Source organism: Photinus pyralis, unplaced genomic scaffold (assembly GCF_008802855.1).
Source record: "Photinus pyralis isolate 1611_PpyrPB1 unplaced genomic scaffold, Ppyr1.3 Ppyr1.4_LG7, whole genome shotgun sequence".
NCBI classification, from domain to species: Eukaryota; Metazoa; Arthropoda; class Insecta; order Coleoptera; family Lampyridae; genus Photinus; species Photinus pyralis.
This window is the reverse complement of record NW_022170738.1, coordinates 31,344,970-31,363,373: the sequence shown is the minus strand read 5'-3', so window position 1 is coordinate 31,363,373 and position 18,404 is coordinate 31,344,970. Positions and strand designations below refer to the sequence as shown.

The 18,404-nt window shown below is 36.7% G+C and overlaps 1 protein-coding gene and 1 long non-coding RNA gene across 6 annotated transcripts in view; one reads left to right on the top strand and one right to left on the bottom strand.

The window, feature by feature from the left end:
- The window catches only part of LOC116175807 (microtubule-associated protein 4-like), an 80,789-nt gene extending 62,385 nt beyond the window's left edge, over positions 1 to 18,404 (top strand). For 4 of the 5 annotated variants that reach the window (XM_031494115.1, XM_031494111.1, XM_031494113.1 and 1 more), the window contains 5 exons: positions 4,982 to 5,109; positions 9,319 to 11,688; positions 11,745 to 11,765; positions 16,208 to 16,441; positions 17,393 to 18,404. In XM_031494115.1, the coding sequence (XP_031349975.1) occupies positions 4,982 to 5,109; positions 9,319 to 11,688; positions 11,745 to 11,765; positions 16,208 to 16,441; positions 17,393 to 17,656 (3,017 nt within the window). In that variant the 3' untranslated portion in view covers positions 17,657 to 18,404. The remainder of the gene's footprint in view (positions 1 to 4,981; positions 5,110 to 9,318; positions 11,689 to 11,744; positions 11,766 to 16,207; positions 16,442 to 17,392) is intronic. The other variant, XM_031494112.1, reaches the window with a different exon arrangement.
- LOC116175809 lies at positions 3,278 to 4,976 on the bottom strand. The gene is made up of 2 exons (XR_004146358.1): positions 4,447 to 4,976; positions 3,278 to 3,611 (listed from the first exon to the last, which is right to left on the bottom strand). It is a non-coding gene; the product is annotated as an uncharacterized LOC116175809 (long non-coding RNA).

Here is an 18,404-nt window from a genome sequence, read left to right as displayed (position 1 = left end):
TTCTTTGTTTGGCATTGGCAAATTGTTTATGTCGTTAAAAGACCACCTAGTTTATTTATGGTCTATGCCCATTAGGATCGTGATATTGATGGTAGATTTGGCGATGAAAGGATGAAAGGGGCAGAAGGTCGCCCGTTTTGGTTATCATAATATTGCAAAGGAGCTCTTTGCAGAACCTGTCATGACATTTCTGTGAGATCTGAAGATCAACCACGTAGCGCTTTGGATCCATTTTTGAACGGCATCCAAATGTCAAAAAAACCTGTCCAAGAATTATTGGCTATGCCCTATAGTCGACTGACCAAATTGTTAAATTGGAGTGGAGTGGTGGAAAAAAAATCGGGCGATAGAGGACCAGAACAAAATTTTTTGAAACATTGGAAATGTTTAAGTTTTCTTATATGGGTACGTATGGGTAAAGTTGTCGATACGGTACTTAATAGTTCTCATTTGTTTTGTTAATTCCAATCTAACATTCTCGCAATGTTCTCATGTGCATATTGAAAAACTTTCTGACCATTTTGTTCTGAAACACACACCGGACATTTCTTGAAAGTTCTAATCACGTATGATGATGGTCCAGTCACGAATTATGGCAGTAGGATTTTTTTTTAATTTTCAGAAACTAATTGCAAAGCTGGCATTTTTATGTTAAAAGACTACCAAATATCGATGAACTATAAATTTTTCTGTTCCCTCTTTAGGGGGTAGGAATTTTGAAAAAAAAATGCAAAATAATGGAATAGTCAGTATCCTATCCAAAGACATGTCATCATTCTTGATGCATATTATTGTTCTTGAGAATAATAAAAATAACAAAGAAATGCAATTTTGAAAGAGACGCTTCCCAACGAATAGAGCAGTTTTTTTGAATGTCAAATTTCGTTTTCATTTGCCCTAGCTTAAACCTTCGGAAATAGACTGTTCCTGTTAGCACTTTGACTTTTCGGAGAATCTGATTCTGTTATCAGAATTTCCATAGCACGCTAGATGTAGAGGCTACAGGCGACTACTTTCTTGTTTCTTATGGGCGCCATATTGGATTTTTACAGAATGAGATGTGTAATGACGTGTCACACTCAATAATTTTATATAAATCTACAAGAAAAATTTCATAATGAAATGTTTTCCATCCATTCACAAATAACTAGATTAGATGTTGATATTTTTCTTGATATCAAAACTTTGCCCCCATTTCACCTACACTGTATCTCCCACTTTTACGAAGAACCAAATAGTGAACCACCCTGTACATGAAACCTACTTGACATTTTATGTAAAATTTTGAAATGAAATTAAAAATAGATGCTTTCATTAAAAAAAAAGTTAATGGTCATAACATTTTTTTGGGCTACCCTGTATAGATGAATTTTTTTCGTAGAATCTGAATCTGATATTAGTATTTTCATAACACGCTAGATGTAGAAGCTACAGGCCATCTCTTATTTATTTCTTATGGCCGCCATATTGGATTTTTACGAAATGAGATAGAGGACAAAAATAATCACGCGTCATACTTTTACTGGAATTTCAAAATCAAATGTTTTACATCTAAACAACCTCTAGTCATCTGATCTTGCTGAATCAACATGGCTATGAATTCTTTTTTGTACTCTTTCTCATTCCGTAAAAATCCAATATGGCGCCCATAAGAAATAAAGTAGTAGCATGCAGCTTCTACATCTAACGTGTCATGGAAGTTCTGATAGTAGATTCAGATTCTCCAAAAAAAAGTGCCCATAGAAGGTGCTAACGGGAACCGTCCATTTCCCCCCAACTTGAAAATTCTACGCTAAAAGACAAAGCTATAGGTTTGGACTTTTACACGCAGAAAATCAGTAGCGCAGAAATCATTTTTATATCCACTACTGTTTTTCAGAAATAGCACAGTGTTAATCCCATCGTTGTTCAATAAATTCGCTTTTCGCTCTTTTTAATGTTACAAGGGTTGATATCTTTGTTTTTAAAATTATGGACAAATTTGACCCAAAAAGGAATTTTGCTTATAATAAATCAGGTATGGCATGAAAACAAATGAACATGAAATAAAGAAAATTTAAAAAACGTCAACAGAACACAGAATCTGAACCAATAATAAAATTTTCGTTGAAAAATGTTGGGATCTTATGAATAGATCCAATATTGAGAAAATCTGAACACTGTTCTGTTGACGAGAAATGTTCTTTTAAGTTTTTTATTTGTGCTTATATTCACTCACTGAAAAGATAAAAAGATTTTTCTCGTTCGTGGCCGTAGACGTAGGGCGTGTCTTGGTTTACGCACGCACAGCGGGTGACAAGTCCGTGACTGACGTACAAGCCAAGAAAGTAACCATAAAAAAGTGTTTTGAAAACAGTGGGTCCATATGTAGAGTATTTCGACTCCACTGAATTTTACGTAAAAAAGTACATCTGCCATTTTTGTATTTTTTAAAATATCGAAGGCCGTAACCTTGGAGTAAAAAATAAAGTCTTAAGGCGCGTATACATCTGAGCATTGGGTCGAATGAGCAAGGCGAGCGCGAATGAGCATTTGGAAAGGGGGCTGAGTACACATCTGAATGGGACACGCGAGCGAGACACATGAGCTTCGCTCAATGAATGCTCGTAGTGCGCGTTTCAATATGGTATGTCCTTTCCGTTCCCTGTCGATGTCCACACTGAGCACGTATGAGCGTGTTCGCCGCAATCGCTCGCTTTGATCTACCGACAAAATTTGGATCGGGTCGAGCGTGCTCGGCGCACGTTGCTCAGTCGTCCACATTTGAATGCTCATTCGCGCTCGCCTTGCTCATTCGGACCCAATGCTCAGATGTATACGCGCCTTTACTCTCTAAGGTAGTAACACTGTTTTTTTGATGATTTATTGTTTTCATGGAATACTTGATGGTTTCTTATACGGAAAATGCGTTTTTGGGGAAATTTGTCTACAATTAAAAATAAAATAAAAACAAAAACATCATCCGCTATATTGTTGAAAATACTATATTTTGAACAACGGTGATGTGAAGTAATGCGTCAATTAAAACCTTGTGAAAATGTACAAAATGCGTTTCTTTGCATTTTTTAAAAATATCATTTAATTTAATTGACCATTGTAACTCGGATTGTGAGATTCTAATGTTGTGCAAGACAAATAACTTAAAATAAGCCACCCTGTATGTCTAATTTCAATATGACGGACCGGCATCTCGGGAAATAATTGATGAGGATTGTGGGAGGGGGCTTAAAACAACAAAATTTGGTGACTGGCGGACAGGCGTACGGATAAAACGCCAACAATACCACATTTTTTATTTCGATAAAAAATAATAATACATGTAATAGTATACATTCAATCTTATTTGATCTCTTTTAAAGAACTTCTTGACTAGCGCTGCGTTTATCCAATGCTTGGATGTCTTTTGATGACTTTTAACTGCACTGCCATTGGCTCTCTCAATACGGGGAATGGTGTGAAAACATTTGCCTTCGCCCCGGTTTTTATTTTTGGGAAGAGAAGAACACTTTTCGCAAGTTGCAGTTGCTCTGATGGTAGGACCCTTTTTTGATCGACTCTTTTTTGTCACTTTGTGACTCACTCTCATTCGGACGAACGAAGCTGCATTTTTCCTGAAAGTTTATTAAAAGCTACTACAAAAAGGTTAATATGAACATTTCTTTATTCCCATAGGAAAAACATACAAATGTCGACATGAATTTCGAGATGACGGTTACGGACCTCGTTACGGACGTACAAATAACATTTTTTTAATCGAATCGATTCTCGTATGTTCAATATTACAAAGTTACAGTTTCACTCGATTGGGTCAGGAGCCACCCTGTATAATAATGGGAGCAAATTGACTTCCGTTAAAATGCGCCAGAAAATTATGGGTCAACACAACCTTTTCATTTTCTGTTTCATCTTCCAATTCAACATATGGGAATTTAAGTTTATAGAATCGCAAATGAGAAATCATTAATTAGTGGCAGATTTCATAATCATCTAACTGGATATTTTAATGTTAAGCCGTGTACCTAATTTTGTAACGGTCAAAGAATGTTTAATTGTGTGAAAAAGAAAATGGAAACGATATGTTTGCGCTTTCGTTTATTGGCGTTGGTCTATTGTACCACTAGTTTTATCGTTCACCATCTACGCGATACGCCACTGTGAATGCAACTCATGCGTATTCCCAGATGGCAAAGGGAGGCGCGTGCGCATAAGACGGCCCAACCCCGTTTCTTCTTGTAGCCGCAGCAGTTGCCGGTATTTGTGATCTTAATAAAAGTGTTATTTCAGTGCCTATAAGTTTAATTCTTTCAAATTTTTCTGTGATATTTTACTACGTTAGCGTTTCCATTTTTATACTTACTACAAAAACAGGTACGTTTCGCGGTTCAAAGGAATAATCCCGTAAAACAATGGGGGCTCTGCCAAATTTCGTGTGTTAAGGTCGCTTACCTGTAGATTGTTCCTGCCGATTATATTTTTTACGTGGCCCCAACGTATTTATATCGTGATCTTCTTCGTTGTGCCGAAAGTTTATTTTTAGCGAGGTCTATTTATGTGGTTTGGCATTAACGGTGTAGGTGACCAACTTGTTGCCATTCCTATGACTCGGTTTGTTTACGGTTTTTGCGTTATCTCGCCCAGAAATTTGATAAAAAGTCGACAATTACAGTTCCGCGGGGACCACCTACGCTTTAATGACACGGTTAGAAAACTCGCTCACCTTCATCGAAACGGAATTGCAATTAAGATTTTTGGCCCCGTTTCGATTTGCCAAAATGTCATAAGACGCACGTTTTTGAAATAGAGCGCTTAGTTACCGACTTTCTATTTTTGAACGAACGGCGCTAATTTCCCATCTTGGCAAGATTCTTAATTAAACTAATTAAGGCATAATCAGTGCATTAAAAAGTAGGTTAACAAATCTAATTGTATATTTTCCCAGTGAAAGCCACTCTACTCGACTTATTCTGTTATTTATTTACAGTTCAAGATACTAGCGGATTAGTAGATAATGTAGCTGAAAGTGGGGAGGAATCCGAAGACGAATGGAATTACTTTAAAGGCGATCAAGCGGAGAAAGAAAACATCAATCCTTCGGAAAGTGATAAAAAGGTTTGACGGTTAATGAGAGCGAGGGGTGATTCGCACTATGAAGTCCTATTTTGCAACGATTTTACACAGGGAATTGTAAATGTTCTAAGAATTTAATGTCGATGCATGATAATTTGAAACTTCTTAGTTAAGGATTCTACTGCCTTTAGTGTTTTGTTCTCCATCCCTCAAAGAGTCGAGATCTCAGCAGCACTGGAAAGTCATACAAAGCTCATTGATGTCTGCTTTGATAGATAGCAAAGAAGATTTTTTTGGGAGGATCAGTGTCCAAATTCTTAGGGAAAAGTAACATTCAAAATGGCTGACATGAATAAGCAACTTTTTGACTGATTTTGACTAAAGAATCTATGTAAAATTAATGTGTATTTTTATTAAAATATAATAATAGCTACTCATTTAACCTAAGCTGGAATTTGAATAATCCGAAAGTTACTCCGCACACTCTATCTGGGATTCCGTCTAAACAAGACCAAAGTGAGCTTGGTATGACTTTCCATTTTTGAAATTTTGTCGCTTACATGGACAGAGGAACGGATAAAGCGCTTCTTCGCTCTTGAAAATTGCAGATATTACACTGAACTTTAGGTTTTGTGGTGCCGTGGCAGCTCTTCAGATGGGGCTGAGCTTCACTGTCTTATTTCACGCAATCAATTACCACAATTCATTTTTATATTGTAAATAACAAAGATGTGTAAAAACAATTGGTATGAGCATCAATCTTAACCTTAAATTTTACTGGTTGATGCGAGTCATATTTATTTTGCGGAAGCATAGAATGGGGAAGAGTTCGCTAGTCTTCCTGGGAATTTACAATCTACCTGCGAATTTGAGAATTTACAGACCTTTTGGATAATTTGGGAGTATTTCGTGTTTTCAAATTAGTTAACCGGATAGTGATTGACATTGCCCATTGTAGGTATTTAATTCTTAGAAATGTAGAAAGGCAGTCAGCTCCAGTAGCACCTTTATTTATGTTTCTCTTTTAGAAAATCGCACTCAAGAACTAACGGAGAATTGATGAATGGTAAATACCTTCGAACCCTTTGATTTTCCAGAACAACAGAAATCTCTTTTAAGAACATTTAAGGTGCATTTCCCTCGCTCCAAAAAGAGCGAGGAGGACGTCTATGAGGATTTTCAAAACCGCGTGAAAGCTCTAGGAAGTAGTGCCCTTCTGAGAGCTTTCTATAGCTTTCTTTTGTACAATTTTTATAGTACTGGCACTAGCAGGTTTTTGAAAAAAAAATTATTTTATATACAGTGTCCAAGATAAATTCATGGGCATCTCCGACACTGTAGAAGATACGAAGATGGTTTAATTAGGGAAAAGATGGGCAATTAAAGAGTTATTACACTTTAAAGAAAACTAGAATTCTCCTAATTCTTAAGATATGTCAAAAAACCGAAATTGGCCGATTTTGATGTTATTTGCAGACAGCAAAAAAAATAAAAACCGCTTATTGCATTTTTTGAGTTTTACAAAACACCGTTTCGTTTCGGAGACATCATCATCAACTTTATTTTTTTATATGGTCCGTAAAAAAGTGCACACTGTATTGAGTAGCATTTTTTATTAAGAATATTACGATAGGTATATGGAACTACGATTCTTTATTTTATTTATTTTTTAAATTTTTATCTTTTTTTTAAATTTTTATTTTAAAATAAATAAATAAACATGTTTTTTTTATTTAAGTCAGAAAAAAGGGTTTTCATTCATTTTTTAACATTTTGGACATTAAAGAGTTAATTAATTAAATTATTAAACTGATTAGTGAAACTCATTATAACAAATTATATCAAGGTACATTATAAAGAATTGCAAACAAATGACCATTATTCTCCAAACATAACACTTTCTAAGTGTCGAATCTAAAACACTTATTAACATCTCAGGTTTAAGGTTTGCGAACGCTTAAAGAACTCAGTTGATTTTCAGTTTGAAAAACACAGTGGTAAGCATAATTTTTGCAATACCCCCCAAGAAAAAATCTAGGGGAGTTATGTCCGGTGAACTAGCGGGCCACGAAACTGTGGAATAAGTATTTTTCAGGAAATTTGTCTTATGCTCGCATGATTAGGGTCTTGTGCGCTGGTGCACCATCTTGTTGAAAGCCACAGTTTCCAAAATTGTTGCTAGTGGTAAGTGTTGTCCAAGGCCTCTTTTAAATTGTGCTCTAAACCTTGCGGTAAGAGAATGTTTGTGAAACAAGTTGTAAATCAGCATATGCATGATGAAAGCGCATTTTTGGTAATGCAGATCAGTATTTTAGTAGCAAAGTTTAAAATAATCGATCTCACAAGTAATCTAACTAGAGCCTGCACATCTACACTATAACAGAAAGCTTCTAGTGAAAATTTAAAATCTCTAGCAATTGTAATTGCTGAGATCTTAGTCGGACAGCCAGCCAGCCATAACAAATATAATTTCATATTTTTTTCCCAAAAAATGCGTCAAAAAGAACCTATTAAATGTGTTCCAAGCATCCCAACCCACATTAAAAGTAAAATCGAAAATAAAACAGTGTTGGTATCGAGGCATTAGCAAGAAACACTGAAACTAAACCAGCCCTGTAGTTGTTTTTCGAAAATTATATTTCGATTTTCTTGATACCAGTATCTTTTTTTAGCGCAGTTTTGAAAAAGACACGATATTCTATTCGTTATGGCTGGCTGGCCGGTTGTCCGGCTTGGCAATTATAATAGCTAGAGACTTCAAATTTTCACTAAAAGCTTTCTGCTATAGTATAGATGTGCAGGCTCTAGTCTGTTTTGAGTTAGATCGATAATTTTAAACCTTAGTAATAAAATACTGATCTGTATTACCAAAAATGCGCTTTCATCATGCATATGCTGATTTAAAAACTTGTTTTATAATTTTGACGTTCCAATGCTTGTATACAAGTCTCATGGAATAAATGGTATTATTATTATAATTATCTTCATGGGTAGTAACATACGATAACATCTCAGGAAGTCAAACTTTTCGTTTTCACCCTGTATGTCGGAAACAAATGTAGCTAGATTGATATTGTTTGTGATATTGAAAGTTTCACAATAAAGTGGCAGAGGGTCGAGAAAACCGCAAGTCGCTATCTTTAAAAATAGCAGAGGTACACTGCAGTTTCCACCAAAATAGAACACACTGTATATTACATATTTTTTTATTATTAAAAATTTGTCAACGCCTACTGCTATGGTCCATATAAAAAAATAAAGTTAATGATGATTTCTCCAAAATAAAACGCTATATCTCTCGACAGTGCCTTGTAAAGCTCAATAAGAAAAGGTTTTTTTTATTGTTTTGTATCTGTTCAAATACCTTTCATCAGAAAAAAATAAAAACGAAATTTTCTGGAATATCTTGGGAAGTTATCTGGTTTTATTTACAGCATAATAGCTCTTTAATTGCGCAACTTTTCCCTCATTTGACAATCTTATCTTCTATGGCAGGGCTGCTCAACATTTTTAACATACACTTTTGGTGGGTCACTGACGACGATCTTTATTGTAAAGGGTGGTTTTTTAGAGGTATAGAACTTTAAAAATGACATAACACATAAAAATAATGGTAATGGCCACGGTATTGGCTTTATTCGAAAGATAAGTGTATACCCTTTGTGTTTAAATAAGATTTCTGGCCTATGGGCGCCGCGGCTAGCTCGAATGAAGCAATCTGGAAGACTACTTTTTTGAGCAGCTGGAGCAGTATATCGGCAATAAGGGGGCGAATGTTGCCTATCATGATATATATGGAATATATAGGATATTTATGATATATATCTGATATACAGGGATTAATTAAGTACCACAAGTAATTAAAACCAAATACCCTGTATTAAAACTGTGAATCGCGATGGATTCTACATAAAAAAGTGCCCTAAGAAAGATTTTGCCCAAAATCAATTATCTTTAATAATAAGAAAGTTATGGTGTATTAAAGAAATCGACCAAATTCGAGAAACGCCCCCTAGCGGCCAAACGATTAGAGATAGTTACATTTTTTGATGCAGTGATTTTCTCTTTAAAATTGAGCTCTTGACACCTAGATCCATTTTTTCTATCTCTTATTATAATAAAGGGTGTTACCATAAGAAAGTGTCCAATTTAGACCACCCTGTACAACAATTAGGTATAGTGTGCGAGGACTTTAGCTTGCGAATCGCCTCTCGTTGAGACAGTTCATGTGCTAAACTTGTTGGTTTTCAGATTTCTGACCTGGACTTGGAATCCGACACGATGTCGCAATTAAATCCGAACGCGGCGGAATTTGTGCCCGTTTCACCGAAACGGGATGTAACTTCGCCCGTCTATCAGGCGCTAATGGACGATATGGTGATCGCGCAGTCCCCGAAACGATTTACAAATAACGATATCGACATCAAAGTTCCTAATCCACAAGAGTTCGAAACCGAAATCAAGCAGAGACCCGGTGATGTTGTCGAGACCGAACCGGACAATGCGCACAATTTGTCCTCGCAGGAAATCATGGAGAACTTGCTTAACGGGAAGACAATGGAAGAAATTGAATTTCAACCGTCCTTGCCGAAAGCGAACGAATTTCATTTCGGGCCGAATTCTACACCGTTCTCGACTCCGGGGAAATTCATGGATCAGTCCACCAAGGCCGTTATCGATGATGAGTCGAATTATTTAAACGAGTCCTTGAATGACGACCTTCAGAATTTAAATAAGGAGGAGAATTGCATGTCAATTTCATTTTATCAAGAGGAAGATGAACCCAATGCTTTGGATCTAAATAAAGTTCAAGTGTTACCGGAAAATTTAGAAGAATTCCTGGAGAGGCCTAAAAGCGACGATCGGTTGACAAAGGAACCGATTGAGGTGGAGGTTAATATCAGCGAAAGATTGTCACCATTTAAGGATCACCTTTCGGTTTCTTCTGGAAATTTGGGCTCCCAATCCTCGATACCAGACCTACAGTCCCCCGTACCGGATGTTCACGATGAAGTGTTGATTGCAGATGTTGAACCACCTAAGCCCAATATTCATTCACCGTTGATACCAGACGAGCAGCCACATGCCAAGTCACCAATTTCGGAAGAGGGTAGGGTTAAGTCACCAATTTCGGAAAAGGACAGGATTAAGTCACCGATTTCCGAAGAGGATAGGTTTGAAACGAAATCGCCGATGTTTGATAGAGAATCTCCAGTTTCCGTTGATGAATTGAAATGTAGTGAAAACCATGAGCCTGAAGTTTTATTGCCCGAGGTGCCCGCTCTTGATTTGCCAAAGCAAGCATCGCATGTGGAATCGCCTGTACAGGACTTAAAGCACGAATTTATATCGCATATTCCTATAGAACCATCTCCTCTTTCCTCTCCTGTGGAAGAGTCTACACCACTAGTCTTAGATGAACCTCCCCATGACTTCCTTTCCTCACCTATCCAAGAAGAGAGAACCTTAATTACAAATGAAATTGCAGATATTCCCATAGAGTCACACATAGAGAAACCAACTCTGTTTGATAACCTGGCAAAGTCCCCTCTTTCTTCACCGATACAGGAAACGAGGCCATTCCTTGTAGATACTTCCATAAGATCGACAATCTCCTCCCCTGTACAAGAAACAAAGCCGTTCTTAGAAATAGAACCATCCAATTCCGTCAAACTCTCCAATGATCTAATTAAGACTGACACAATTTTCGAACCCCCGGTACAATCCTATCAACCTCCTATGGATTTACCATTAACACCAACAAAAGCACCTTCACCACAAGTTCAATCTCCCCTTCTACTACCTACCCGATCTACCGATTCTCCCCAACTTGACTCGCCGGTCGATGACATAACCTCATCTGTAAAAGACTCGCCTTTGCCCCTAGCGTCACCAACCGAAATTCTTGAAACCATCCCCCACATATCCGATTCTCCAAAGTCAATTGCCGATACGGAATCCATAGCGACGACCGATGTAAATTCTTTCATAGAAAGATCTCGCATACCCGACATCGCGTCTCCACTAAGCGGGGACGAAACGCAAAATGTCACTCTGGAAATTAAATCAGAAATCATAGCGCCCGAGTTTCCCGTGCAGACCGTAACCACACCGTCGCAAGAGAGCAAATCTGACGATGTGCTCGTCGCACCGGCGGCTCTAATCGAGCGAGTAGTGGAAAAGGCGAAACCCGCAACTGCCGTTGCCGCCGCCGCGTCAAAGAAGACACCCGCGAGAATCTCCGCCACAAAACTTGCGCCCAAAGCGGCGCCGGCGGCGAAAGCGCAACCTGCAAAAACGACCGCGCCAACGAAACCCGCACCGCCGAAAACCGCATCGGCGGTCAGCAAAACTTTAGGCGGTAAACTGACGCCAAAAGACGTGAAACCGCCAAGCAAAGTCGCGGAGAAGAAGCCGATCGCGAACGGGGACGTCAAACCTCTGGCGAAGAAGCCTGCGTTGACCGCAACGAAAACTACACCGACCGCCAAGGCGGCCCCGCTGAAATTGAGCCCTACCAAAGTCACGGCGACGAAATTAACGCCGACGAGCACGCGTCCTTTGGCCGCCAAGCCCGCGCCGAAACCCGCCCCCCCGAAACCGTCGCCTACCACCGTTAAGGTAAGTGTGGTCGTCTCAAAGAACAACCCTTACGGAACAATTTCGCATGTTTTCAGAATGTTTTCGAACGACTGTCGGTAAGTTATGTTGTGTTTTCGTGTTTATTAGCATGGCGAAGCGTTCCAGTTCACGCTGTCTGATTGTATTAAACACTGCCGTTAATTTACGTTTTTATTCTCATCAAATTCGTGACAAATTTTGTAGCGTGCTTCTTGGTCCATCTAGCCAAATCAAATTTTAACTTGATGCATTTTTCATTAAACTGTTTCCATTCTTTAGGGCTAGTCTAGATATACTTTCCAGACTTTTATAAACTCCAACATGCGGGTGCTTCTGCAAGAATGCAGTGTTTTGAAAAGGACATAGTGGGTTATCGAAAAACGCGTTATATAGTGTATTTTACTACTTCTTACCCCAAGTGTTTCAACTAATACTAGTCATATTATGCAATAATATATGACAATTATTAAAATACAGAGTGTTCATTTTAGTTTGTGCACTATTCCTATCTCGAGAGCTACTAGGTTGGTTAAATTAACAACAAGTTAGCAAATATGCTAGATGATTTGCCTGAAAATATTGTAAGAGATTTATATTATTAACAAGATGGTGCATCTGCGCACAATGTGCAAAGTAATGCAATTTTCAATGACTTCATTTGAAAATGTTTTAAATAATATTGACTCCCGGATGTTACTATTAACGAAAACGGAGGACAATTTGAGTGGTATTTGTAAATTTATGTATTTGTGGTGTAATTGTTTTTCACATTCATTTGTATCGTCCATGGCACACTTATTTTAGTCATTTTAAATTAAAACTGATATAAATTTGTCTTATAAAAGTTGTTCTTTATCTAAGGGTATCCAAATATTATATCCCTGAATTCAGAATAAAATTCTCTATCGAATAAGGAAATAAGAAAATATAGTTCTGTTGAAAATAACAAGTTGGTATCTGCAGTTTGTGAACCACTGGTTGAAAAAAAAATTTTCATTAAAATAGGTAAAATAGAAATTGTTTGCTAATTATTGACCTCGTAGTCCTTATAGCTCTCGAGATAGCAATAGTGGACAAAATAAAATGAACACCCTGTACACGGCGTGTGGATAGCATTGTCTTACATAAATCATTTTCAAGACTGGGTGCTCATTGTAAAGCATTCTGTCTTGCTCCCAAACACGAACTTAAGATGGACTGCTGATCAAACAGTTGCATAAAGGTAGAAATGGTCCTAGCATGGGGGCGGCCATGATGTGCACGTTTTAGTTATTTTCTAGGGGAATTTTTCTAGTTCTCAAGTTTTGAGACTATTGCAGCCTTGAGAAATGGCGTGTGACAGTAATTTATTTAGAAAACGTGAGGTTAATACTTGTTTATTAGTTGATATGAATTTCGCGCCAAGTGAGTGCACATCATGGCTGCACCCATGTAGGTGTCATTTGTCAATTCAGCATTAGCAGTCCATCTTAATTTATAAATTCGTGCTCCCAACGCATTTCAGGTCGTACTTCGATACGGTTAGAACTTTTTAGAAAGGTTTTGGAAAACTTTGGATGTCAAGAGCCTTCCAATGACTTGCGCAATATTTGAAAGTTTTCCAGTACACCAATGCTCTTCTACTATTCTAGTCGCGTTTCAGAGTGCATTCTAACCCTATTTTGATCTTTCTCCCACCTCCCCTTGGTGTTTTAGAAGATCTAAATTCTAAAACATCATAGGGCATTTCCAGAATAGTTAGATTTACAAGTGTTTTCTAGGACTTTCCACTGTCACTGTCTAGAACTTGATAAAATTTTTCCAGGGCATTTCGGGTCCTTGTCAGAGGTTTTTAGGATTTCCTGACTGTGGAAATAGCATAGGAAGCTCTAGAAGATGTGCAACAAGTCCATCAAAAAGGCGTTTCACAACAAAAGCTACTGAGAGCTTTCTATAGCTAGACTCTCTTTTGTGCAACCATGGGATCACCTTTTGTAGCTCTTCGTAGGAAAATCTATGAGATAGCGTTGACAAGCAAGGATTTCCTACCAAAATTTTCTATTTCAAATAAATTTTTAAATGTTTTAATTTGTTCTCAAGTATACAGTGAATTTTAATGAAATCTTCAAGAAATTGCAAACTATGCTTTCGCGTTGGGTTTTTTTCTTTAGTTGACACCTGCCTGCATAGAGTGCGCTTATAATTATTTGCCCGTAAAGTCACTAAATATAGAAACATGCCATTGGACTTGTGCGTTAGAGGGAGAACGCATGATTTTTGCCCAAAAATGGCGGAAGTTACCAGATTCTAGTAACTTTAATGTTAGGGATTGTTCCACCTGTTTGGAGATATCTATATATTTTTATAAAACATGACAGTACTATGAAGTTAGGTTATAAAAAATTACAGCTAATCAAATTTTATTTGTCAATTTTTTTAAGTTGGCAGCAAATTTGCCCAAAAATGGCGGATGATTGCGGTACTTTCTATATCAGTGACTTTAGTTGCCCGCGGCGTAGGCGAAAAAAATTGGGTGGCATATTACCGAGCGCCTACTCTAGATCTTGTTATGAAAATTCTGATAGCAGATTTTCCGAAAAAAGTGCCCATAGAAGACATTTCCGTTTAAGCTAGGGAAAACGAAAACGATATTTGACTTTTTCAGTTTTTCAAAAATTTCAAATGTATTTTTTTAGTCACAAAAAAGGGCAACTTTGCCCCCATTTAACCTACGCTCACACTCTCACCGTTCGGGAGATCCCAATGACGAGGCAACTTGTACAAAGGAAAATAAAGCATAAATATTAAAATATCCGATAAATTGACCTTTACTAGAAGAATCTTTGGTTAAAATTTCAAAAAAATGTTATAAACCTGCGCAAGCGCGCATCTGGTTTTTACAATATGCGATGTCTGTCTTTATTAGAAACAGCTGTGGTTAAAATCTCAAAAATATATCTATTAAGAAAGTTGACCGCGCATGCGCATATTATGGAGGTGCGCACACTAAGACGCACGCAACACACTCTTTGTATTCTGTCGGATTGAATGAGCAAACACATATTATAACATATCTGATGCCACAGTGTCTGAGATCCAGATTTTGAAGTAATTTCGGAGCCTGTGTGGCCGTGGGTTGTGTTACGTTATTATTATAATTATGGCCAGTCTTTATTATTGTCAGAACTCAGCTCTAGCCTGGTTAACTATTCGCACAGATTAAAATCAAGTAGTGTTTGTCTGTACGTCGTTTTTCTAATCAAGTTTTGTCAAGTACTAAATTATTATTATTTATTAAAAAATGTACATTATTTTATACAATTTGCAATATATCTAAGTATATCACAGCGTTTTTTTGTAATTGTTTTTTGCTTTACCTTGGATGTTGCTTGTCTCAATGTGCGCATTCCCTAACTAAGGTGTGGCATGATATTGTTTTGCGCATGCCCAGTGCCAACATTCCTATTTACACAATCATTTAAATGAAATTTGATACATAGGCATTTGGAATAAAGACAAATCTGACACCACTTTCAAATTTGATTTTGCGCATGCGCAACGCACTTCCAACATTTTTATTAATGGAAGCACTTTAATTACATTTTTTGCGCATTTTCTAACGAAGTTGACTACGCCATTGCAGTCACTTTCTCTGTTCGTTCTTTTTTAATTTGGTAGCTTGTAGCTCTGGCACTTAGTTCTCTTGACGAATAATGTGCGCATGCGCAGGCTGATTGCGCAATATCAACTATGTTATTTATTTATTAATATATTTTGATAAAATTTTAACCACAGATAAGTATCTGTATCTAGAAGTCTAGTAAAGACATCACATATAGTAAAAATCAGATGTGCGCATGCGCAGATTGCTTTCTTATTTATGAAGATATTTTTTGAAATTTTAACGACAGAAGCAAACATATCGCATATTATAAACATCAAATTAATGTGCGCAATATCAACTGTTTTTATTTATCGAGATATCTTGGGAAGTACTGAGCATGGAAAATGCGCTAGTTACTCACTGTAGGGCGAAAACCTTTTTACTTGTTTTATATTTGTATATGCTCCATCATTAGGTATAGTATCCCTACTTTCTCAAACTTAATAGCCTTTCATTTGAAAGAGAATGGGGCAAGGATCTTGTACCTACAGGTATTTTTTCCCCGCCCTAGCATTAATATTATTAGGAGGAAAATACGTTCTCGTCATTTATGTTTGCTTTTTTAACTTAGTTTAATAGACTCCTTGGACGCTATTTAGAGCTATAGACAGATAGACGCAAGGACGCTCTGAAAGTTTTCGATTGCGGGGTATTATACTCTTTCAAGGCTTTGGAAAGACTGGTGTAATTGTAATTGATTTCTTCAAAATGCAGGTATTCTTAGAAGTGTCCAATGGGTGGTGGTGAACATGTCTGGAAAGGAAAAAATGATGAGAATACAAACGTTTATATTGTTTTCCAACTTTTTTGACAAATTCTGTGATGGTTCTTAGATGAATTTCTGTCCCAAAGACTGATTAACTTTTATTTTTCTAGCAAACTAAACCGTCAACTGTGGCGGCAACGAAATCCACAACATCTACCTTAACAGCCAAACCTAAAACCACTGTTCCACCCATGAAACCCCGCACTTTGGTGTCGAAATTATCCACAAACGCTCCGGATACGGAAAAACAAATTAAAGAATCTACAAATAAGCAATTAACGGCAAGTAGACTTTCATCGCCCGGCAAGCCACTCACGTCGGCGACTCGGAAACCCGCCACTAAGGTAAGGATGCAGGTTTAGTGGAGCACTAGGTATTTAAAGTAAACTATATGAAGGACGTATTGCCAACCCTCCCATTTCATAGTGGTGTGAAATTCAAGTTGGAGTATTGACCAACTTAAAAGTTAGAAACTTCTTCTTTTGTGTAGTCTTAATATTTATATACAGTGCGTAAATTTTAACTCTAACCAAAGATATATCCTATGTTCAATTGTGAAATATACATGTCAAATGCCCCTTAACGATATGCAACCAATCTGACATACTTTCATCTTTCAAATGTTTTTCAATAAACGTCAATATCTGAATTATTAATTAAATTAAGATTATTAATTACATCTTAATAAAATGTACACAAAAAGAAAAAAATGGAAATGTTACAAATATACTTCCATAATCACAGCATTAAAAAATTTCATGTTGATGGTTGAATTGTTAATGAAGATTACACCAGAAAAAGAGCTTGCCATGTTTTAACTGTAGAAATGAAGTTAACATTTAGAAAAATTACCAATTACATCACTATTCATAATTTAGCTAGAGAATTTCAAATTTCACATATGTCCATATTGAATGCAACAATTCACAGTAAATGAGTAAAGTTCCAGTAACTGAAAAAAAACACTATAAAACCACTTTGACAGTTTCTCAGTGAATTAGTTGGATCTGATAAATAAATCGGCCGAATACATATCTAAAATAACTACTAAGTTTCTTTTGTTTACACTACTGTCATATTGGTAAGATGCGTTGCATAACTGTCAGGCATATCACTGCATTAACATGTATATTTAAGAATTGAACATAGGAGATTTGTATGTAAAAATGTGTCCGTCATTTGAAGGTGCTTCAAAAATGAAGTGACAATACCTCCTTTTGCATAGTGTACAATAATCTAAAGTAGCATTAATGGCTAATTTACGTTGTTAGAAGAATACTAATTGCTACTTGCAGCCTGCGGCACCGTCAAAGACTAGCGTGGATGCTAAGAAACCGGCCGAACTTGTCCGACACAGCACAACCAAACCAAAGACCACAACCACAACCGGAATAAAGAAACCGCCCACAACAAAAACCGTAACAAACGGCGTCACAACAAAAGTATCGACGACAATAACAAGAACAACTGAAACGAAACTAATCAAAGACGTATCGCCAATAGTTGAAAGACAGATAGTCGATAACTCTCAAATACTAGAAATGCAACATACAGACTGAAGACTATAATTATTTTTATCAAATTATGCTTATTTATTTACAACTCCAGTATACTACATTATTTGTAAACGACGGCCCTTTTCTCTTATTCCGAGGCAAAGAGAACATTTTATATTTACAATTACTTTTTGTGTTGTTTTTTTACGAAAGAAGACTGAAGAGGGCCACGAAACGGGGATAGATTTTTCTTATACATCGGAGGATGGCATATTTCTTGTAATCTCCCTAACGCTAATTTTTTTGTATGTATTTTTAACGTTTTTATTAAGCTTGGCTTTTAGGTGTGCTGAAGAAGATTGTGATTTGCGATGCACTTTTCATGTAAATATGTTTTAAGTAAATTATTGGATTAAACTATCGGGTGCTATTTTTGCATGCTTTTCATATGGAAAATTATCTCCTTTCTGTTAAATATTATAGATCTTGTAGAACAATGGTTAATGTAATATGGTAATAGCGACCCAACTTGGTATATATATACATAATAACATATAGATGAGAACATTATCGATGCTGTTTACTTTTTCCGAGCTCTTCTGCGGTAAAGAGTCCACTTACTATAATTTATGCTACTTAATTATTTTCAAATACTTGTAAGGGAATTTGAAGCACGTTGAGAATTTTTAAAATTTTATATTTTTATAGTTGAATTTGTTTTTTTTCTTATGCCGTTTTAATTGTGTTTGGTAACCAGTTATCTAAAGTTGTAACCCTTGAAATGCAGCACTAAATAAATATCTTTAAAATC